The sequence below is a fragment of the Neofelis nebulosa genome, chromosome 15 (genome assembly GCF_028018385.1).
Source record: "Neofelis nebulosa isolate mNeoNeb1 chromosome 15, mNeoNeb1.pri, whole genome shotgun sequence".
NCBI lineage: Eukaryota > Metazoa > Chordata > Mammalia > Carnivora > Felidae > Neofelis > Neofelis nebulosa.
Window position 1 is genome coordinate 42,956,609 of NC_080796.1, and position 25,480 is coordinate 42,982,088.

The 25,480-nt window shown below is 37.0% G+C and overlaps 1 protein-coding gene across 4 annotated transcripts in view; it reads left to right on the forward strand.

The window, feature by feature from the left end:
• CRB1 (crumbs cell polarity complex component 1) overlaps positions 1-25,480 on the forward strand; it is a 208,654-nt gene that overhangs the window by 138,670 nt on the left and 44,504 nt on the right. For all 4 annotated transcript variants that reach the window (XM_058700132.1, XM_058700134.1, XM_058700133.1 and 1 more), the window contains 3 exons: positions 14,972-15,928; positions 19,780-20,327; positions 21,756-21,921. In XM_058700132.1, the coding sequence (XP_058556115.1) occupies positions 14,972-15,928; positions 19,780-20,327; positions 21,756-21,921 (1,671 nt within the window). The remainder of the gene's footprint in view (positions 1-14,971; positions 15,929-19,779; positions 20,328-21,755; positions 21,922-25,480) is intronic.

Here is a 25,480-nt window from a genome sequence, read left to right on the forward strand (position 1 = left end):
ATCATCCTAACTATACATGACCTCAATATGACATTGGTAGTGGTTTCCCCGCCTACCTCCACTCCCCCTCCTCTCCCCTCCTCTCTCCTTAGCAAGGATAGATAACAAGGGCTAGCAACAGCTACACCCAGTGTTTGCCTACAGAATAAATTTGTGAGCCATCATGGCACATGGTCATTGACTACCTTGGGTAACAGTCAAAGCTCCACCTCAGATGGCAGTAGGAAGACAGATCCTGCTCAATTTCAGGTAGCTGGTACTCCTCTGTTGCGAGACTGCTCAAGAGGGATTTTTACGTACCTGACAGAGATCCCTTAGACCAGTGGAATATAGGCAAAGTTCCAATTCCAGCCAGAGTTTTTCTCTCTCAGGCGGGCATACAAATGGCGCTTGTGGGAGGCATACATAAAGTACGGTTGTCTGTCTTTACTGTTGCCTTATCTTCTCTGCAAGTTGTAATTTCTGACGGCACGTAGGAAGACAGAATACAAGACTGGAAGAGGGAAATAGTCCTCCGGCTACCTCGAAAAAGCAGCTGGGTGGCGTTTGCCTGGTTTTCTCATTAGGACAGACCACAGAGGAGAACTGTGTCTTCTCACTGTCCCTTCGGGTGATGGGGTTTATGAAATAAGGCCAGTTATCAGTTCGGTTGCTACTTTTCTGTTTTGTTTTATATTTATATATTATATTGGCCTTGTTGAATTCCACTCCTTTGTTTTGTAGTTAGGAATTCTTCCCAGTTCAGAAAGTAGGTTATCTTTTAATTTTATTTTTTAGTAATTTGTTAGTCCCCATATGTTTCGTGTCTTCATATATATTTTAGTGGGACATGGATAGGAGCTATTAGACAGATGATATACAGATGGTACACCTGCTAAAAAAACGCCAAATTGCTATTATTGTTGATTACTGTCATGGGTGTTTACAGTTTTAAAACTAACTTCTTGCGATCAATATACAGTTAAATGTATGACAGATATATGGAAAGTGTAAAGAAAGAAAACTTTGAGAGACAAAATTGCATCCTAGTTAATGAGATGGTCTTTGGACACTGCCAGATCTGACTTTAAATTCTGGCTCTGCCCCTTGCTAATTCAGTGATCTTGAAAAATGTATAAGCTCAGTTTCATATACAGTTTATGCAGCTTCATAATACTTATCTCACTATGAGGTTGTGAGAAATAGCCAGTGTTTTTTTCTTATAAATAAGTAATCTTTAAACACTGAGCACAATGATCTGAACATAGTATAGTAGGCATTGCTAATAGTGTGTTCAGTATTCTGCATATTTTAATTAAATAGCTTTTAGAATTTATATTTATAAAACCTATTTCTAACATAAGTTTAACATTTCAAATAGTTATTTTGTTAGTTTAATTTTTAAAATAATGAGATTTCTGGGGCGCCTGGGCGGCTCAGTCGGTTAAGCATCCAAAACTTCAGCTCAGGTCGTGATCTCATGGCTTGTGAGTGAGTTCCAGCCCCGCGTCAGGTTTTGTGCTAACAACTCAGAGCCTGGAACCTGCTTCAGATTCTGTGTCTCCCTCTCTCTCTGCCCCTCCCCCACTCACACTCTATCTCTCTCTCTCCTTCAAACACAAAACAAAACAAAAAAAAAAACCATTAAAAAAATGGGATTTCTGTTTTTTTAACCAAGCAACAAATTTAAAGCATTTAGAGAAACACGTTACCCTGCAGTTGTATGGTACTTTATATTTTCCAAAATATTTACGTATTAGTTGCTCATTTGATTCTCACAACAACGTGTAGAGGTAAGCAGTACAATGAGCTCACTTCCCCTTTGCTATTGACAAAGCTGAGACTCAAAGCAACTAAATGATCTCCTGTAGAATGCACATTAAATAGAGCCATTACTAAAACACTTGACCTCAAACACCTCCTTCCTCTTCTTTATTTACTGAATAGTCTAGTCATTAATATATGTAAAACAGTTAAGAAATTATGTCCACTTGTACGAATAGCTTTTTTGACAAAAACTTTTTTTTTTTTTTAATTTTAAGAATGTCCTAAGGATGAAATGGAAAAAGGATTAGAGGAAAAAGACAAAATGTGGAGGGAAATGCCCTGGTGTATATTGAATATGTTCTGTTTATCGTATGAAGGATGTAATGAGATGTAATCAGTTAACAAGCAGCATATGGATGGTCCATGGAATGTTAAAGACTTCGGTTTTGGCTAAATAGTAATTTTAAAGAAATATTTTGGTGAAGTAGTTCTAGATTTTTTAACAAGAAAACTTTGTCAACTTATTTGTTCTGAAAATCACTGTCATTGGTTAAGGACAGTTTAAAATGTCAATCCCCCAATAAGTAAGTAAGTAAGTAAGTAAGTAAATAAATAAATAAATAAATAAAATGTCAACTCAAAGCCAGTTTACCCAAATTGATACATTTTAATGGGTAGATACAATTTGTTTCTTTCAAACAGAGTTTCTTGGGCCTTTTGGGGATAAAATATCCCTTTGAAATTTTGTTGGAATTTTAGACCATGTCTGAGGAGCATCATTATCAGAATTACCTGATAATTCACATACCGGGTGATTTATCACATAGGCTTAATCCCGATTTATACAATCAGTTTCTGGAGATGTAGTTTAGGAATCCACATTTTTTAACATATCTCCACTAAGCATTTCTTATTAGAGAGTCACTACTATAAATTCTCTACCCAGAAAATATGGAAAATACAGTAACAACAAATCACAAAATATTTCATATACTTTCAAGGGATTAATAGATCTGTAATGTCCATTTGTGGATGCTTTTGGCATCTATGAATGTCAGGTCCAAAACCCCTACTCATAAACTAGAATTGTCTTCTAATGCCTTAGACTCTACTTCTGTGCAGGAGGAGACTGGATGCATATTTGCTTGAATTTTGGAAACCCATGACAGTATTGCCTACACTTCAAACATATACACATTGTACTATTCTACAGTACAGTTTATAGTATGCAGTGTTGTATTCAATAATAAGTATATTAGAAAGTAAAGCTAGAAAGAAGCATTTACACTTACAAACCTTATAATACTGTTAAAGAAAAGCACATCACAAATATTAAACAATAAATAGCAATACAATGTAGTCTATGCTGAGTTCCATTTGGACAAGCCTCAGATGTTTGAGGACAGAGTGTGTCTGACAGTTATCAGGGAAGGCATTCCACAGAGTTAAGTGCCAACCACACTGAACCCTGAAAGAAAGTTGGGTTTTGAATAAGTCAAGAGAGGGAGAGGACTTTGAAAGTGCTTTAATTTTTACTTTTCTAAAAGTATTTTAATACAGACCATTTATGTAGTGAACAGTGGGGGAAATAGTGCTGGTAGGGGCCGGGAGCGGGGTGGGGAAGGGGAATAAATAAAAGCCAGATTGTAGAGAGCCTTGAACGTCAGGTCTTACCAGGTCAGTAATTTACTTGGCCTTTGACATTATTTTTGTGGCTGTGCAGAGCAAAAATATTAATAAATTTGTGAGAAATGACAGTCAGTTCTGCTAAAGAATGTAAAGCCAGTTCTTACCGTGGCAGAGAGAAAGCAAACATTGCGTGGAACAGCAACACATCCAACCCAATACAAAGCAGGTTTTTGTAATTCACCATAACTCCAGTGTTTAATCATTCACTTTTGACAAGAAGAGGGAAAAAAAGGACCAAGCAAGAGCAGAGCCGTTTCTGATGATTTACTGATCAAAGCCAATTAGGATAGCTCTGGTTGAACTGGATTGAGTTTCTCTGAAATTACTTTTCAAAGTAAAGACAACAAGAGTGAGCCTGTGCCGTGCTGTATTTTCTACTTGTTAGTGCGGGAAAAAAAAAAAAAAAAAAAGCTAAAAATCACTTACCTATATACACTGAGCTTCAAAGTGTGACTTTTGAAGTGCAAAATCAAGTACAACGTAGAACTGAAATGCAAAGCTTTGTTGCAGCTATTTTGTCTTTCGTTTGAAGATCTCAGAATACTTTTCACACAATAGACTGAATCAAATCTTCCTCTGGGCTCAGAATTTTTTATCTGAGCTACCATATGGTTCTGAACAAATGTCAGGTCTGGAGAGTGTGTGTATGTGTCTCTGCAATCATAACTTTAAAACAGTGTAATAACAAAATAGAACAAAAGACTGGATATGGAAGAAACAATCTCTTGCCTATGCTGCACACATACACAATCTTAATAAACAAAACAAATCACCAATCATACCACATTTTTCTGATATCATTCGGGTTGGGAGTGGCCCACATAAAAGAGCTTTTGAAATAGTACATTTTTATAATTCTTGTGGGAAAATTTGTTTTCTTTTAATAATTTTGTATTAAAATACTTCAGAAATATGTCACAAATTTTCTTGCATTTCTGGATTAAAAAATATTACATGCAATTTGTATTTAATTGATGACTTACATTATTAACTTATGTCGTTGTCCTATGTTGTTTTGCAATGGGGCTGTAAAATAGACATTGATTTGCTTTTCTTGTCAATATCTCCAAACTGTTATACTTTCTAATATTATTTTATGCCAGCTATTGTTTCCCTTGGAGACAGTGTGTTGTAGGAAAAATACAATGGCTCATCGCAGGAGTTAATAGACTGGGGCACCGATTGCAACTTGGCTCAGTTTCATCATCTGTGAAATGAAGGTAGCAACATAGTCTTTATCATTTATTGAAGTGATGAAATGACCACAAGGATGAAGTCCTTAACATAGTGCTCGACACAGATTTAGGACTCAGTAAGTGTTAGTTCCATCTACTCACATTCACTTTCCACTATCTTTCAACCATCATTTCCTGTTGCTTGAAAATATACATGGTCGCTCCCCCTTTTCCCTTTCCTTTACTGATTCTGTTTCACTGCAAGCTCTGATATTTGGTAACCAAGCTTATATTAGTTGTGTCTAAAATAATAACAAATGATGAACTAGGGCCTGAAGAAGCAGTTAATAGATTTTGCAATCTCTAATTTTTTAAAGTTTGTTTATTTTTGAGAGACAGAGAGACAGAGTGTGAGCAGGGGAGGAGCAGAGAGAGACAGAGACACAGAATCCAAAGCAGGCTCCAGGCTCTGAGATGTCAACACAGAGCCCAACACGGGGCTCGAGTTCATGAACCATGAGATCATGACCTGAGCCCAAGTCCAAAGCTTAACTGACTGAGCTACCCGGGCACCCTGCAATTTCTATTTTTAAACACAGAAACTTTTAGGATTTATCTTTATTCTTGATTATGTTCTGTATAGTTGAGATCACTAACATTGACCTCTGGAAAAAAGTGAAATTTAACTGTAATCAACATGGAGAAACTTTAGGAGTGTCATGAAACCTAACTGTCCTCTTAAGCAATTAAAAATGGAGGTAGGAAATTATGGCAAGATAGGTGGTGTTTGATAAGCATTTACAGAGACCCGAAACTACATGCTTTGAACAGTCTTCTCATTGAAACCTTACAGCAGTCCTTGGAGGAGCTTAGTGCCTTCCCCTTTTCATAGATTTCTAAAACTGTGACAAAGTTAGGAAGATGGTGGGGCTTATTATATTCTGCATATTCTCCACTTAGAAAGTCTCTGCTTCTATTATCTACTTAGAAATGATGCATACAGCATATTCTTTACTTAGAAATGATGACCGAATCTCAGGACTGCAAGAATCAGTAGAGGCCATTCAACTCTACAAACCACCCTTTCTTAAATGTCGTCTGTAACATCCTTTCTGAATTTGCACATCTTCAATGGCAAGAAACTTCCTGTCTCCCAAGACACCTGATTCTATGCTTGATCAGCATCAATTAAGAGAAGATTCTGCCAAGTGAGCATAAATATAACATCCTATGGCATCTTACCATCGATGCTTGTTTTCCCTGGCGGGACCAAATAAAACATGAGATGTCATGGGATGGGCTTTCAGCTACATGAAGACCCCTCTGATGTGCTCTGGTATTTGCTTTTCTCCAGGTTAAACCTCTTCATTTTCTTCAAGAATTTCTCTTATGACATGATTTCAGTAAGGTTAGTATAATATTAGCTTTCCTTATTGGAGTGTGCATCTTGTCCTCTTAAAGGACTCAAAACTTAATAAGAATATCTTGAGATCAAGACTAGAGTAACAGAGGGATTATCATTTCCTTTACCCTTGATGCCATTATTCCCCATGACAGCCCCAGAGCCGCGTAAAATTTTGGAAGCCACATCAACATGGATCCACACTTCAAAGGTAAATTGGGATAATAAACATGAAAGTAACCTATAAACTAATACATTCTACAAATGTTAATGCTAATTATTATTGGTTGTTAATTAAGTTTATTGTCAATTGAAACTTATGTGCCTTTAACTGATAAACTGTCTCCTCCATCCAGTTTTGTGGTTGCTTCATCTCAACTGAAAAACATTAAGTCTTCTCAGGTTATGGAAAACTGTCTTGTTTAGTTCAAGTGAAAATTTTGGCTTACCTGTTTATTTCTATTCTATTCTATTCATTTCCTTAATCCCCCATTCATATTTTCTCCTCTTTTTGGAGACCTCAGTAATATATTAAATATATATACTTCAATATGCATGTATTCATATAAATTATTGTGTTGTTAATACATATGTATTGTGTTAAAGTTCTCATTTTCTTCTGTTTTTCATTTGGCATCATGTTATTTAGCTCTATCCGTGGTGCTGGGTATACATCTGTTTGTTTTTTTCTTTTGCTTTTTTATTTTTTTAATGTTTATTTATTATTTTTGAGAGACAGAGACAGAGCGTGAGTGGGGGAGGGGCAGAGAGAGAGGGAGGCACGGAATCTGAAGCAGGCTCCAGGCTTTGAGCTGTCAGCACAGAGCCTAATGCGGGGCTCAAACCACAAGCCATGAGATCCTGACTTGAGCCAAAGTCAGATGCTCAACCGAATGAGCCACCCAGGTGCCCCTGTCTGTTTCTAATTGCAGTATACATTTCCAGGTTGTACATCCTACCTTTTTTTTTTTTTTTTTTAATCCATGCCCTCATGTCCTACCCAATTTTTATGTACTCTCTCCAAGTTTGCTTAAATTCTAATAAAATTTAAGGACAAAATGTACAAATTTAAATTTTTTCTTTGATAAAATTCCTTTAAGAGTGCATCATTTAAGCCTATAAAGACCTTTCTTGATCCTGATAACCATAACACCATCAGTTAGGATGCTTCTGGGTCACAAAGAAAATCCGCACCTGAAACTAGCTTACATAGTAGGAAAATCTATTATCTTACTTAACAAAGATCCCATTCTCAGTTTCTTGCATGGTTTTTAAACTTATACCCCTAGGGCTGTAGCATAGCTAATGCAGTTCCAGGAACACATCTGTACAAGACAATATCAGGCTAAAAGTGCATATCTTTTTTATATTAAGAATAAAGCTTTTCCCAGACTCCCCTAACAGAACTCCCCTAGGATCCTATTGACCAGAACTGAATCACGTGCCCATGGCCCAGCTGGTAAAGGAGGTTATGAAAACACATATTTGTCATTTTCACCCTTTGTAGTAGGAGGCATGTTCTGCCCATAAGGAAGGGAGGTAGGATGTGTTGGGGAAAAGACTGCTGGGTAGGTAACCATCATTTCTGCCTCAGAGTAGTCATGATCTTTAACAAGTTCATGTTGCCTACAAATTTGGTAAGCAAGCCTTTTATATTTTTATCCAAATAGCTTGTATTCACGCTCACTCCCAAACAAACAAACAAACAAACAAACAAACAAACAAACTGTTGAAATTATTTGGAGTGACTACTATGCTCCAAGCATTCCATAAAATACATTTACATAAAAATAACTGTTTAATGTGCTTTTGGAGCACCTAGGTAGCTCAGTCAGTTGAGTGTCCTACTTAGGCTTAGGTCACGATCTCACGGTTTGTGGGTTTGAGCTCCATGTCGGGCTTTGCACTGACAGTGCAGAGCCTGCTTCGGATTGTCTGTCTCCCTCTCTCTCTCTCTGCACCTCCCCTGCTCATGGTCTCTCTTTCTCTCTCTCTCTTTCTGTTTCAAAACTAAATACACGCTAAAAAATGTGCTTTATTATGTCCACTTCGTAAGTGCAGTGCACTTATGAAGAAAGTGCAGCTTAAAGAAAGCTATTTGCCCAAATTCTCATAGCCTTGTGAGCATTAAAGCTGGGATTTGAAACACATTATTTTGTGTGTGTGACCCTTGGTCCATGTTTATTCTACTTCATTCTGGCTTCCTGAGAACTACTAGAAACTCTCTGCAAGATGATCTATTAATAAGAGCTCTGAATATGTTTCCTCTCCTCCCTACCCCACCCTCAACAGCTGGCCTCCCTGTGGATTAACTTCCTCCTTCAGTCCCCAAGGTCCCTGTTGGCCCAAGATCCTCTATGACCGTACACTTGCAAAACTGCAGGCCGCATGAAGCAGGACTATGTGTAGTTTCACTCCCCGTCCTATCTGCAGCTCCAGCACCTGTTACAAGGATGAATGAGTAATACATGAATGTAGAAACACACTGTCGCAGTGCCTTCTGCTTTACATCTTTCCTGCCTTATCATCTGGTTTCCATCACAACTTACCTGACCTCAGTTGCAGTGCAGATGTTTAAGCTGAGATGCTAGTCCACGACAAAGCACCAGTGACTGCCTCATGATATAGTCACCACCCCTCTCAGGTAGTACTCGCATCTTTTCTAAGGCTTCCGAAAGATGAGGTCTCAACCTAAAGAAATTGCTCTAATGGTAAAACGTTCAGGCACTGTGGTGGTCTGTGGGACTCAGTGACCTCTCAGCCTATACTGCCCAGGTGAAACTTCTGGCAGTCCTCAGGTTCCCCTCTCAGAAAATGTAAAAAATAAAAATAAAAAAAATAAAAAAAGTCAACAGCCAGTTACTCTAACTATGTCCCAAACACCTTACCTATTCAAATTATCCTGCTTTATTAAAATCGAATACCATTATATTTAGGACTAATAGAAACTAGTTATTCTTTCATAGGGGGTGGAATTTAAGTCGGAGAGCACCACACAAATAACTCTTGGCACAATATCAGTGAAGTCTACTGAAAACTCCTGCTGTTCTCTTAATTTTTCTTTTCCATTCCCTGCATAGATATTCAATAGATTTGAAGTTGCCATGAATTTCTTAACTACTCATTTAAAAGCACAAGAGGAAAAACTTAAAAAAAAAAAAAAAAAAAACAACCAAAAACCCACCAGCATTTCCATTGTTGTAAAGAAAACTGAAATCAAGCTCTAAGTTTCCATAATAATAAGTCACCAAAAACACCCATCTGTATTTAGATTCCCCAAAACTAATTTTTCCATGATAATAGTGTCAATATTCAGTGGAGGAACATATTAACATTCACTAGTGTGACTTAAAAAGGGGAGGTACCATGTGTTGAGTAGAAAGAATCTCTAAAAATACAACAAATCTACTTGGTAAGCAGCACAAATGGGTCTTACACTAAGCCCCGCTGATCCAGCTTGGGGAGGAAATGAGTCAAGATTAAGTCCTCACACTCCACCTGAGAGAAAGAAGGTGACATTGAAACACAAGCCCCCACTTTTGCAAATGGTATGAGATCTTCAGGAAATGGCTTTGTCAACCCAGTAGGTGTTTGGATGGATCTCTCTTTTGGTCCAGAAAAATGTTTGGATCCAAGACACAAGGCTTTCACGTTTTAATGGCGATGCTCATAGGTAACCCCTCTTTTCTTGTTACTTGTATGAGCTAATTGGTGTCATTGTTAGAGTCTTTAAAGCGTTTATTTAAAAACTTATGTTAATGCTATAACAGATATTACTATCAAATGAAAATTAGAACTTTTGAGTAAGAGAAAGTTACTTAAAACAATGAGTAAAGGGAATGTTTATGCACTGAGCCCTTTGTCTTTATACTTAATTTTTTCTTGGATTTCTATTTATTAAAATTAAAAAATCTAAGTCAATTACAATGGAGAAAGATGAAACTTACTTATTTGTCTATACTTTCTGTAGAAATAATTTTTCATTAGATATTTCGTTATCTGTGACTTTCAATAAAGGGGAATGAAAGCGAAAGTCATTTTAATAGTCAAAGATATTTTTCTTAAACAAACTCTGTGTCTCTTTGATCCATTAATATTATATGTTCTGATGAAAATATGGGATATACCAGGTGGTAAAATGTTTCCCTATCATGAATATCATTGAAATACAGTCTTATCATAGAACTAGACACTAAACTAAAAGGACTTTAGAAAAATAAAATGAAGTGACAGGTTTTAGTTAATTAAATAAACTGCCTTCACATAAACAAAATAACAGTAAACTTCAAGCAAGCCACCTCATACTATAAATACATGGACATAAATAACCAATTCATTGTCAACTAAAACCCAATTAGGAAGACTGAATGACACAGGTAATCCCTAATCCTTTTATCTTGATTGACAGCAGATCTTGTTCTTTGCCAGTGGTCCAGTAGCCAATAAAAGAAGCTTCCATCTTTTTTCCACTTTCACTCTGTTGGGCTCATCCAATAAATATGCCTGATCTTATTTTACATTGGAGATGTTAATAGAACTGATTTTAAACAAGGCAAAAAGCATAGACTACTGCTCATTATTCTGCTTTTAATATCTAATTCTGTTTATTTTCTTTAGACAATTGACCTTAACACAAGTTTTCTCTCCTATCTTGTTTTTGGGGATTTTTCATGATAGTAAAATGTGAAGCTAGCTTCTCTGCTTGTATTTAAAGGAAAAAATGTTATTGGTAGTTATTGTACGGAAGATCAAATGCGTAAACTTTAGGACTCATAAAAAGAAGTACAATAAGCAACAAAAGAAAGGACTAACATTTGTACTTACTTGCTAACCAAGGATAAATGAAGAGGTAAGATGGTAAATTGTAAGAACTGAAATGTCTTGTAGCAGACACTAATAATCTTAGGTGTGGACAAATTTAGTAGCTGTCTATGTGTCTTCTTGTATCTGGTTTCTTCTTGTTTTACTCTGTGACAAATCCTTGTGTCACTGATCTTTATGAGAAACCATGTTGGTGTTTCATTCAGCAATTCCCCATTTTTCTCCACTGCATTTAGAAAATAAATGAACAAGCACATAAATAAATAAAGCAAAACAATAAAAATGATATGTCCCCAGGGCTTCTCTAGTCTATCTTTAATCTTTCTGACTTAATTTTTTATACATAAATTCTCCATGCCAACTAGATTGACAAATCCACCATCACCTCTAAATGTCTTATACTTTTCCAATGATAAATTATTGTTTATTCAGTTATTTCCACATACCTTTTTGTCAGTCTGATCCATACTTGAAAACTTGTATTAAATCCTTTCTCCTTCAAGCCTGCCTAGCCCAGCCTAGCCTGAGGAGAAATCTCCCTCGGGAGATTCATCACTGTTAAGTTACTGCTTACACAATTCACTTGGAATTCATCATATACTGTTTAGTGAAATCCATTCAGTGTTGTCTTACACTATCATTTCATTTTTTACAAAGTTTTCTTCAGTAAACTCACTGAGGACAGGGACCAGTTACTACCTCATGTTATCTACAGTATTTTACATATGGTAGATATGTAATCACTATGTTCAATGTTGAGTTTTCATAGCTAAAGATTTAGGATTATTTCTGATTCAATGCATTTCCCCTAAAACTTTATAGATCTTCTCTGCTGTCACCTGAATTTGAGCCTCACATGTTAACCATTCATTGGGAACCTACTATGTACAATGTATTTTCATAAATATGTACTGCTATTATAATGTAATTATAATGTAATATTATCATTGTAGGCATATCAAGGCCATGTCTGTCTCTTCTACTTTGCAGTCCTATGTGAGGATAGGGCACGGAGTAGATATTTGTAAATTTGACAAAACAACAAATTGAAGTTTCAAATAAGAGGTCAAGATACGGTCTCTGTGAGGTACCGAAGTGAATTATGAGAAAGACTCTAATGCAGAATGTCAAAATAAATACTAGGCTTCAGGCTTTAAAATGCTTATGCATTTTAAGCATATGTGAAAGTTCTTGAGAGGTAGTTTAAAGGAATGAGTCTGTGAAGAGACTTTTTTGGAGAGTCTTGCTGCTGTGCTATGACTTGTACCCCACCACTCAGTTTTGGGTGTTGGAAGCTATATTTTAACCCCAAGCAGAGTGAGGTGCTTCAAGAAGAAATCTGGTCTCACCTAAATGTGGAGAAGGGGTCACAGCATGGTCAACTTAGACTGGATTCTCCAGCTCTCTGAGGAATCTACAGAAGAAAGGGTGTGACTCTTCACCTAAGGCAGCAGGAAAGAGAAAGAAAGAAGTTCTGCCCTGTTGTACTGGAAAGTAAATGTGCCTGCCTCCAACCACAGGTCAAAGGCACACAAATTGTAAGGCCCACATGGAAATCATGGTAGGAATATCAGTCAGTGGTCAGTGTGAAAGAGATCCTGTCTATAGGCTTCTGTCAGAAGGTGAAGGAACCCCAATGGAGAGAGTTGGTAAAAGAGTGAGTCTCAGTAAACCAAGAGTGACGGGGTTGGGGACCGGCAGTGTGGGAGCAGCTGGTCAAAGGAGAGGTAATGCCTGCTTCCCCCAGAGTCTCTGGTGTGTCAGGTGGAGGAACAGAACAAAGGAGGAAAAGTCTTCCCTCAATTAAATGTTTAAAGGCACTGTAGGGGAAAAAAACCCAAAGTATTTTGCTTTGATTATAACCCATGACTTGTTCAATAGTCTCCTTAATTAATGATTACTGATGAATTTTTTTTTGTTCTCAAAATCCTGTGAAAATCAAATTTAAGTCAAATATCTTCTAATATAAAAGTTTAGACTCTTCATAAATTTAGTTAAATTAAATTTGCATCAGAACACTCTTTTAGGATGTATTTCCTATATCAGTTTTTTTTTACCTCTAAGGATGAGGACATAACAAATCAGTTCAATTTGGTTTTATTTTTTCTGCTCATCAAGCTTTTCATAACGCATATGTGCTCAGCACTGTAAAGTGCAGTGGCTGGTTCTAATTGAGTTTTTATGACATTCACTCTTTTTATGGAGCTTGAAATATATTTGGATTAACAAAGATTGTGTGAAAGCAATCCAAGTAGTGTAACATGTAAGTACAATAGGGTCCCTTCAAGGGTCTAAATTGCATACATAATGGCGGTGGGCAAAGATAAACATTGGATATATTCATCTGAAAATATGCCCCCAAAAAAACACCTCAGGTTTTGGATTGGATTAGATTAAATGCATTATAAATACTTTAATCACCCTACAAAGGTCATCGTTAATTAAATAATGCAAACATTAAGTACCAGGTATCAAATGTGAACAAGGCACTATGCTGTGGTTTAGACGTATTTTGGTGAATAAAACAGACATTATCCCTTCTTTTGTGAAGAACACAATATAATGAGATTCTAGCCTAATATGCTCATTATGGAAAGTTATGCAATTTGTTGTTCGCTCCATACACCCACACCTTCCAAACAGTCTCTCTCAGTGACCATAGTGCTCTTTGAATTTTGTCATTAGAGGGTATTTCTTTTGTTTATTACTTTCTAATAACAACCAACACTTATTGAGAATGTATTATATATCAAGGAATGTTATGAACATCTTACATATCAAGCGATATTATGATCATCTTATGATCATGTTATATGATCATCCTATATGATGTGAGATGAATTCAGTCATTTAAAAGCCCTCTGAGGTAAGCACTACTATTAACACCATTTTGTAGATGAGAAAATGGAGACACAAAAGTAAATGTAACCTGTTTACAGCATAGCTGGGATTCAGATCTTTAACCCTGTCAATACGGAGTCTTTGATTAAATTTTTATAATTTAATTTTAATATTTAATATTTTAAGTTATCTTACATTTTTGTACTCTTAACACATACATTTAGGCATGGAATTAAATGGGAAAATAAGAACACACATTAGTAATAACAGTAAACGAGAATACACTAAATTATCAGTGAAAGAATGGAGTGTGTCAGATTAGATTTTAAAAACCCAGAAACCAGATTTGGGGGTGCTTTGGAGTTTAGACTTCAGTCTTTCTAAGCCTCAGTATCCTCTGTGAAAGAGAGCTAAGAATATCTGCACTGAAAACCTCAGAAGACCGTGGTAGGCACAGATACGTTATGTGGATGAAGGTGTTGGGGAAACCATACTGTGCTATACACACGTCAATTTTTGTTAACCTATTTGTTCATTTGAACCTCACAGGAAAAGCAATAGCCATCACTCTTGAAAGGTGTATTTCTTCTTGTTACTTTGATTACATGAATTTTAAGAATTCTCTAATTATCTTTCTTTGACTTGGAATCAGAAAAAAGTAAAAGAAAGTGAAGTTAAAACTATAAGAGTGTTATGGGAAGTATTTCGTGGTTTATACTAGACTTATGGAAAGGAGGAAACAGGGTCTTCTGTTCACCTTAGAAACTATCCATGGTGAGAGTTGTGTAGACTTTCTATATATCTGGCAAACTTTGGTTTTAGGGATTATGAAGAGGTAAAAACAAGATAAAAGGCAAAATCACCAATTTCAAGTACAATAGAGTAAAATCAGCAGCCTAGGACAGGATAAACAATATCAGAGAATAGAGTCCCCAAATAAATAGTATGAACCAAGCATCACTGCCAAGAACAACCTTTTCCTCTTTTATCATTTTTATGATACTGAGTTCCACAAAAATGTCTGGCAATAATGGTTTGAGTCAACCACTATACTTGGCAAATAACTTATTTCTGGAGGAAGAATTCAAGGTCTCCCATGACTGCACTTCTCTGCACAATGTACACAGAACGATATAATCAGTTTTAGCTTCCTCGATAACTATTCACATTTTACTCCATTAACGTCAAAAGCCTAAACTAGCTCTCCACTTCCAGAGATTATACATGAACATTATGTGAAACTTCTATTTCTGATCTGAATATATGGAATTTCAACGTATTCTTTGTTATTTAACAGGAATCCACTGTGAAGAAGACATTGATGAATGCTCTTCAAACCCTTGCCAAAATGGTGGTACTTGTGAGAATTTGCCTGGCGATTATACTTGCCATTGCCCATTTGATAACCAGTCGGGAACATTTTACGGAGGAAGGAACTGTTCTGATCTTTTCCTGGGCTGTACCCATCACCAATGTCTAAATAATGGAATATGTATCCCTCACTTCCAAAATGGCCAGCATGGATTCAGCTGCCTATGTCCTTCTGGCTTTACTGGATCGCTGTGTGAAATTGTCACCACACTTTCTTTTGAGGGCAATGGCTTCCTGTGGATCACAAGTGGCCCAGTTACAGCCAAGGGCTTCGTTTGTAACATAGCCCTCAAGTTTCAGACTGTTCAGCCAATGGCACTTCTACTTTTCCGAGGCAACGGGGACATGTTTATAATGCTGGAGTTGCTAAGTGGCTACGTTCACTTGTCAATTCAAGCCAATAATCAGTCAAAGGTGCTCTTGTACATTTCCCATAACACCAGTGATGGAGAATGGCACTCAGTGGAGGTGATGTTTGCAGAGGCTGTGACCCTTACTTTACTTGACAACTCTTGTAAGGAGAAGTGCATCAGTAAAGCTCCTTCTCCATTTGAAAACGATCAATCAACATGTGCTTTTCAAAACTCCTTTTTGGGTGGTTTACCGGTGGAAACGAGCAGCAATGGCCTTGCTCTGCTTAACATCTATAATATACCATCCACACCTTCATTTGTAGGCTGTCTCCAAGACATTAAAATTGATTCAAATCGTATTACTCCAGGGAACATTTCATCTGGCTCATCATTAAATGTCAAGGCAGGCTGCGTGAGAAAGGATTGGTGTGAAAGACAACCTTGTCAAAATAGAGGACGCTGCATCAACTTGTGGCTTAATTACCAATGTGATTGCTACCGGCCCTACAAAGGCCTGAATTGCCTGAGAGGTGAGAGATGGCTGGGCACCCAGGAATGCTATGCCTGAGAGCAGAGCAGTAACAAAAATACCCAGCCTGCTTCTCCTGTTAGGAAACATAATGACCCCTCAGTCCTTCTGCTTCTGGTTGCCTACTGATGAAAAAAAAGAAGAGGCTAGTAATGTGCATTAATTAATGTTGAGTGAATTCTTTAGATGCCAGGGCACTCATGCAGAGAAGTAAAAAAAAATAAGCTGAGAGCTCCTATCTAAATGGGTTTTCATCTTGATGAGTTTACAAAGTGCTATTACAATTTTACCATTTGCTACATGTCAGAAATTTATTATAAACCTATTTGAAAGAGAAATAATCTTTTTGGGGGAAAAAAACCATTAGACATGGAACTAGTCAATGTCTTGTGCATAGTGGACTCTTAGGAAATATTTACTCCCTTACTATCCTTTCTGTTCGATTCAACTTGCTCCAAAACAATGCTACCACTTAGCATTTTTATAGACCACCAGTTTTTTTCAGAGGTGTATTTTCCAGGGCTGCATTGGAGAAAACTGGTATTCTGCCTAGGCATCCTAAGGGGAAAAAATGTGGATGTAGATGGTAACAACAGTGAAATTTTAGAGAGACCATACACTAATTGATCTAAATTTTCTACCAAATCACACCTTGAAATTATTTCAAGCGCCTTAACTTCCAACATCGTTCCAAAGACTGCTGTTGATAGTGATCAATACATACCTGTTTCTTTTTCTTATTATTATCATGCCTTGAAAATGTCTGAGAGGTAATTGCAACAGACTGCTTTGAAGTTTAGCTGTAATTTACCCTAAGATTGTAGAGCAGCTTGAAATAGGACAACATCTGGTAAATAGTCTTCTCTGCTTTATATGAAGTAAAATTAAAACCAGTCTTAGCCTCTACCCTATTCCATGTATGAATGGCTAAGAGTTATTAGAAACTATTCATGGGTCTCCCCCCTAACCACAATATGCATTACAAATCATGGACCTGTTTGACAATGAGGTATGGCATCTACTAGCTCGATGTAATATTTTAAGTAGAATGGCAAGTTGTTTTGTGATTTTTTTTGAGGAGAAAAGGAGATATTATGCTGAGGCAATGTTCACTTTTTGAAGAAAAAATTAATTGACCCAAGGCAATATTTTTACTACATATACAAAATAACAAACAGATGCTGACTCGTTTTGACTGGCTTCCAAACGCAGCGACCCATGAGGTTACTACTGACCATGGTGATGCTAACTGTCCTGGTAAATAGTTTCAAGGGATGCCAAGCCAGTGGGTTCTGGTTTTCTTTATTTTATTTTTTCCAACTTGGAAAGTTATGATGTTTTTGAACCAAATTTCTGAATTGGTTACCTGCCCCACCTCCCCCAGCTTCCTGATTCCCCTACATTATTTGAAACTGTTTAACCCTCATGAAAATGCTTGGCTTCAAAAATTGTCTTCGTAAGGAGGGAATTCTGTAAAATCTTCTCTTTCTGAAGATTCTTGGTATAAGTTTAAGAAAAGTTATATTTTTCATATCACCTCAGTCATAAAACTAAAATATTCTGTATTTGCTGTTATCTGTGATATTTGCTGGGGAGCTTATTCTTGTTACAAAAGAGGCTTACAAGCTGTAATGAGAACATGGAGTCTTTCTATCATCGTGCATATATGTACAAGAGGGAAGAGAGGTACTAAAAATTACAAAGGCAAACTTCATTCAGTTTGTGATCTTGTTTCCATGTTTCCCAATCATGGTACACATTGCAATGAACAAGCAGAAATGGATAGATTTAATCGGCTGACTAAACATGAATGACATGGAGATTTCCAATATTTTCATATTGATCTTTTAAAAATAATTAAATGTCTCACTAAGGGAAGTTCTGGAAAACGTTTCTCAAAGCTTAGTTCTCAGAACTGTCTAGAAGGTTGCCTCAGCATATCTTGTGCTGGCTGTGTATAAGAACATGGAGCTTCCAAGATATTGTTCGGAACGAAGGCCTCTTGCCTTCTACAGAATATTTGATTTGTAGAGGCAATGTACATATGTTGTGTCTTCAGCCATACATCTGGACTTTGAATATCTTCTCCTGTTAGAATTACAATTTCTTAGATATAGAAGGGACTTTATTCAGTGACTGTATTTAAAATTTTTGTGTCTGCCAAGGGTAGTGGTCTAACTCCTGCTTACACGTTTAGGAATGAAGAACTCATTTACTCCATCTTGCCAGAAACTGCCCCAAGTTGTTTCTTACTGTTTCTTGGTGATCTCATCTAGTCCTGTGGCTTAAAATAGCATTAATTACACTGACAAATCCAAAAATTATTATAGTTACCCCAGAATGTCTCCCTTGCACCTCTATATCTAACTGCTTAGTAGACATTTTCACCTGGATATCAATAGGACATCTCAAATTTAATATAGACTCCCACTCTCCTCCCAGATATGTTCCTCCTGTTTTATTTTTTCCTTTTTTTTAAAAAAAAATTATTTGAGAAAGAGAGAGCATGAGCTGGGGAGAGGGGCAGAGGGAGAGAGAAAGACAGAGAGAAAGTTAAGCAGGCTCCATGCTCCACGCAGAGTCTGATGCAGGGCTCAGTCCCACGACCCTGGGATCATGACCTGAGCCGAAATCAAGAGTTGGCCACTCAACTAAGCCATACAGGTGCCCTCCTCCTGTTTTCATTGAGCGAATGGAAATTTAATGCTTCTAGTTGGTTAGGCAAAAAAACCTTGGAGATGAACTTACCTTAGAAAATCAGGTTGATTCTACCTTCAAAATATTTCCAAAATCCGACTACTTCTCATCACCTTCACCATTACCACTGTCCCAAGCCACCATTAATTCTCTCTTGAATTTCTGCAAAAATATCTCTACATTCTTGGAGGTTTTGTTCAAATGTTATCTTCTAAAAGAGTACTTCTCTGACTACTCTATTAAAAAATTCCAATTCTGCTCCTACCCCCAGCACTCCCTATTCCCTGTCCTTACCTGATTTATATTTATTTATTTACCTGACATACCATATAGTTTGTTTCTTTATCTGTGTCTGGTCTGCAACTGCCAACTAGGCTTTAAGAAGACAGGGACTTTAGTGCCTAAATATCAATATTTTGGAAGGTAAGCGTTCATTTTTATACATCTCAAGAGTTTGCTTCATTTGATGTACACCAGTAATATTGACACATTCGTGCATTACTAACTTCTTTGACCACATGAAATTCTTGGTGAGTTCAGTGCTCAGCTTTGCCCCCTACTTTTCTATCTCCCATGCCTCTCCCAACCAGGACCATAGAAGGAAGACTTCTCTGTTCAACTCCTTTGCCTTTTATTATTATTTGGAGTATGATCCCCAAAGAGGATTTGTGAATCTAATTCTTGATTTCTTTCTTTAGAAAGATTGATTCGATTTAATGACATTTGCTTCAGTATGTCCTCAAATAGCAAAGATGATAGCCTCCTGAACAGTCTGCTTAGAGATGTTACAGGAAGAGCTCATTTTCTCCGAATTTCTTCCACCAAGTTGGGAGATAGTAGTATCTGAAATTCTACCATTAAGCCCCAGCATTTTAAGGCAGTAAAGGAGAGGTTCTTAAGTTTATTGGCACAGAGATCTTTCTCTTCTGTAATCAGTGGGCCTTGGCTATAAACTCCAAAGCAAAATGTAGTTGTTTTTAGAAAACTCGGTAAACTGAGTAAATTTCAGTAAACTTGGAAGTTTCCAGAAAAGGGGTCAAATTGTAAAAAATGTGTATGTGTTTGTGTGTGTGTATTTTCATCTTCTGGCCCTTCTTACTTGTGAGTCTTAAAATGTTTCTTCTTTGTTTCTCCTCCTCTATGTTGACACTGAAGAGTATGTAGCAGGCAGATTTGGCCAGGATGATTCCACTGGATATGCTGTTTTTAATCTTGACAAGAGTTATGGAGACAACTTCACCATCTCCATGTTTGTTCGAACACATCGACCATCGGGCTTACTTCTAGCTTTGGAAAACAGGACTTCTCAATACATCCGTGTTTGGCTAGAGCATGGCAGACTAGCAATGCTACATCCAGGTTCTTCCAAATTAGTAGTGACATTTGTTCTTAGTGATGGAAATGCCCACTTGATATCTTTGAAAATCAAGCCAAATAAAATTGAACTCTACCAGTCTTCACAAAACCTAGGATTTATTTCTGCCCCTACATGGAAAATCCAAAAAGGAGATGTCATCTACATTGGTGGCCTGCCTGACATACAAGAGACTGAAGCTAAAGGTGGTTTCTTCAAAGGCTGTATCCAAGATATAAGATTAAACAACCAAAATCTTGAATTCTTCCCAAATTCAACAAACAATGCATCCCACAATCCAGTTCTTGTCAATGTGACCCAAGGCTGTCCTGGAGACAACATGTGCAAGGTAGGATTATTCAAACCAACTATGTCTATATTGTGTGCTAAATTGTTTCATTAAATAATTTATTATAACCATTCTTTGCATGTGAAGATAATGTTACTGACTCACCACCCACAGAATAAAACTTCATAAATATTTTTTCAGCAAGACTGGGGGATTTATGTTGAGCCATTAAAAAAAATCACCTTGACCTTGTTGGCATCATGGTCTATTTAATCATCCAAGATAACTCTAGACACGTGCTTCTACTACCACAACAACCAAACTACCTAAGGATAACAGTATTTTAATTCCCAAACTCTTAATGACATCCCAGAAGTTTAACTGGATTAACTCATTGTGGAAGAGATCATTAACTTTATATTAAATGCCCAACAACCATTGTTTGGAACTACTATTAAGTCAACAGCAACAACAACAAAAACCCTGAGTGGTAGGTAGTTTCCTTCTGGTAGCTGGATTTGAAATTCTCTGAAATCTATTTTCCCAGAACCTATGTTTTACTTCCTTTGTATTTTGTATGCTCTTCCAAAAGCTATTTAAATATATGAACTTGTCAGCTCTACATGACCTTTCAAAGAAAGAGAAGGAAACACATTTATATCTGTTGAACATTTATTGAGCTTGACTATTGCCATGCACTGGGCTTACTTCTAAATGTAAAAAAATGAATCATCTTAACATTACTAGACGAGCACTTCCAAAATGCCAGGTACTATTTTACATAGATGAACCCATTCAATTCTGTGGAAGGACTGCTGTGTTAGCCCCATTTATGTTATTTACAGATAAGGAAACTGAAGTTTAGATAGCCTATGTAACTAGCCGAAATCACATCTTAATAGTGGGAATGGGATAAATATAGTCTCAGCTCTTAGAAATTCTCTCTTAAATACTTCAACTTTGAGTATTTTATGAGAAATCGTTTAAGAACTCAAATAATAATAGTATGTTTTTGATTGAGAGGCAGGGCAACTGAAGAGGTCACTGTATCTGGACCCAGAGGATCTAGGTACCAAGTTTCACTTCTTACTAAAATCTTGAGTAACAAGAAGGTGTTTTCCTCATTATTAAAAAGAGAAGTAATAACCTCTACCTCAAATGGTAATTGGTGTGATTGAAAATGCCTGGTAATTTGGAAATTCCATAGAATGTTATTATACCTTTTAAAATCCTCTTTGTGTTGTAGAAAACCAGTGCCATGTCGTTTCTAGTTCTCATTTCATCTCCTTCTGTTTGTTTCTCTCCCCGTTTCTCTTTCAGAAAAGAGTTGGCAATGGTAGCAGTAAGTTTTATTCCATTTGATAACCCAATGAATATAAAAAATTCATGATGTAAAGATGTAAAAATAACAGCCATGGGGTCTTGCCTTTACCGATTCCATATTTAGCTGCCAGAGCTTTTTATACCTTTGATTTCTTGTCTCCTCAGTCCAACCCCTGTCACAATGGAGGTGTTTGCTATTCCCTGTGGGATGACTTCTCCTGTTCCTGCCCTGCGAACACAGCTGGGAAAGCCTGCGAGGAAGTTCAGTGGTGTCAGCTCAGCCCGTGTCCTCCCAAAGCCCAGTGCCAGTTGGTGCCTCGAGGATTTGAATGTAGGTAGAGCTTAAAGTTATCATCCATCCAATTGGGTATTTCACTTCCACGAGGCAACCCAGGAAAAGAATACAGAACCTGCTTCTCAAAGAAACCTGTGGCTCTTTCTCCCTGACTTGAGTAGTACAATAAACCTAATATAATAATAATATCCAGATTGGCTTCATGCCCCATCCTGCCCCTGAGGGCAGGGAGGGGAGGGGTGGGGAGTAAATGGAGGTCAGAGCAACACCAAACCTAGGTACTTGATGATTTAAAGCTAATTTCTGAAGAAATTAACCAAGTAATATTTGGCTCTCCTTTCCTTATTGGGAATACAGAATAAAGTCCTAGTGCAAGCTCACGGACTTTTGTTAACTATGAGGCCTCAGGCAGTTGACCCGATCTCCATAATCTAAAGCTTTCTCTGTAAAATGGGGATAAAACTTCTAAAAATTTGTGTGTGTGTGTGTATGTGATGATTTTTAACCTGAAGTGTAAACAATGAAACGCATTAGGCATTCTGTTGTTTTCTGAGTATTTTCCTCAATCTGAAATGTTTTCTTGACCACCTTCAGTGCTAAAGACCATGGTTTTCCAAATGTTAGCGAATTTGAATACTATATTCACGATTTTGACATTTCTACATACTCACCACACTATTATTTATATTTTCTCTCCTTTCCTGCTTCAAATAATGCGGTCTAATCAATAACAGCAAATCTTCGTGTTTGCACTGAATTCTAGTCTCTTCCCTTTATCTGAAGATTTTGCTTCTGGAATTTTTCCCTTGCTCTTCAGCACCATTAACATCTCTGTCAGCGTATAAACACACTGCCAAATTTCCTCATTACAACAAATTTCCCTTGGCCACCCTCCATCGCCACCAGCTACCATCCCATTTTTTGCTTCCTTTTATAACATGATAAACTCTTGAAAGAGTTGTCCTCAATCTGCCTCTGATGTCTTACCCCGTTTATTCTTCTACCCCATTCCATCAGGGGCCATCACACCCCACCTGTGTCTTGAACTTGCTCAACTCAGCTTGGGCAGGTGGTCTTCATCATTTTAGTCAGGTTCCAACCCAAATGTCCTCCTATCTGGCTTTATTTTTCTTCATATCTCTTATGATTCTTTCATGTTCTGTTGTATATGTACTTGTTTACTTGTTCATCATCCCTTTCCTCACTGGAATATACATTTCAAAAGGGAAGGAAATTTCCTATCTGGCTTCTCACATTATTCTCAGCACTTAGAAGAGTGCCAAACATATAGGATGTTGTCAATAAGCATTTGCTAAATGAATAAAAGGACATTATTTTTCTTCAAGTGGACTCAGTATTTCACTTAAATGCTCCAGACTTTAAGTGATATATATCACCTTGGAAAACATTGCACTAAAATAATGGAATGGAACCAGAGAATAGTTTGACCTCAAATTTATTTCAACAACAGTCTGTTTAGACTGAGCTGCAGCGACTGAGGAAAAGAGAATATGTTTACTTTTCTGTTTCTGTATTTTCTTTCTTTCTTTTTTTATCATTTTTTATTTTAGAGAGAGAGAGCATGAGCAGGGGAGAGGAGCAGAGGGAGAGAGAGAACCTTTAGTCCCAACACGGGGTTTATCCCACAACCATGGGATCACGACCTGAGCCAAAGTCAAGAGCCCAACGCTCAGCCAACTGAGCCACCCAGGCACCCCTGTTTCTGTATTGTCAAGACATATTTAAAGAATATGTGAAATGTGTTATACTATATGTATATACTTGGGAAAGTTTTCTAGAATAAATATAGTTACATGTTTCATATTTTAAATATACATAACTGAATTATGGTATAGTAAGGCAGATATATATGCTATATAAAGTATGATGAGTTGGCATAAAGAATGCTATTTGGTTTCTAATATGACACCAAAGTTTATTTATTTCTTTTTAATTTTTTTTAATGTTTTATTTATTTTTGAGACAGAGACAGAGCATGAGCAGGGGAGGGGCAGAGAGACAGGGAGACACAGAATCCGAAGCAGGCTCCAGGCTATTGGCACAGAGCCCGACGCGGGGCTCAAACCCACAAACTGTGAGATCATGACCTGAACCGAAGTCGGACGCTCAACCGACTGAGCCACCCAGGTGCCCCATGACACCAAAGTTTAAATGCAACCTTTCCATTGTTCTATCTCTGAACTGCTTATTTAAAATAATGTATTATGAATTTTATTGTTAATCGTTTGATAGAAATATTAAAGGTCTTGGACCCAGTTATGTTCTACAAAAGGGTTTGAGTCATTTGGAGTATTTTCACAGGGAAAAAAGAATAGGATTGCTAAAAATAGTGCAGACCAAGAACCATACCCGTGGTGTATATTGTCTTCGTTTTGATGTAAAGCAGTTTAGGATTTGGACACGCTGCATCAGAAAGGAGTGAAGTGAATCTTCATTGCTACTGCATGCCCACTACAGAAAGAGTAGAAAGTTTGCCTCTGATTTCCCAAAAAGTCTCAACATGTTTTAAAAGCATGACTTATCTTAATGAAGGAAGAAAATGTAAATCAATAGGAGGGGTGAGTTTTTACTAATTGACAGGTGTGAACCCTAGAACATGCTTCTGCTACTTTATGTAATTTTAATTTTATGTGATCTTATGACCCTATTGTATTTTCTTTCAAGTAAGATATATTGAGAAGATTAGGCCTAATAGAATAACATACTCTGGAGTGCATAGCTCCTGCATCACCCTGAGTTTGCCTGTAGGGCATCCTATCAGAAAACCAAGACTTAAAAATTTACAACCCATCTTATATACAGGTGTGTGTTCTTATGATAAAGTTCCCAAAAAGAAAACGTGAAATGCAAATATTGTTATGTGTATTGTGATTTCACCCAGCTGAGGAGTGATTTCAGTATGTTCCACAGTGTTAGTAAAATGAATTTCTTTAGCATTGTAGACAGTATTCGTCCTGTAGGAGTTGGAGAGCTAATGAGATTTGTTATTTTAATATTTATTTAAAAACATGGAATAAGACACTTGTTGCTCCTTTACTCCCTAATCCCAACCCCGAACTTGGTTGGTGGGAAAAACACAACAGTCAAAAGTTATAAAACCAAGTGAAATTTTAATCCAAATAATACATTTGAATTGTACACTTGAATGGTAACACTTGAATTTTCTCCTGCAGTCATTTCTAATCATTATCTCACTTTATAGAATGGAGGATGAAGGAGTTATTTTTACAGATTATTTATTTGGTAAAATTTACCTACTACATATCTGGCGATGTTCTAGGCATTGAGATTTAGTGATAATCTAAACAGAGAAAGTCCCTGATCTCATAAAAGCTCATATTCTAGTTCCGAAAGAAAGGCAGTCAAAGAACAAGTAGGCAAATGAACAACATAATTTCAAATAGTTATAAATGCTGTGAAGAAAATAAAGTAGGAGTTAATGGAACAGAGTGACTACAGGGAAGGAACTATTTTAAGGTGGACAGTCAGGGAAAGCTTCCCAGAGGAGGTGAAATTTGAACACATATGTTGAGGAAAAGCCATGTGTGGGAAGATCTGGGGAAGGAATACTCCA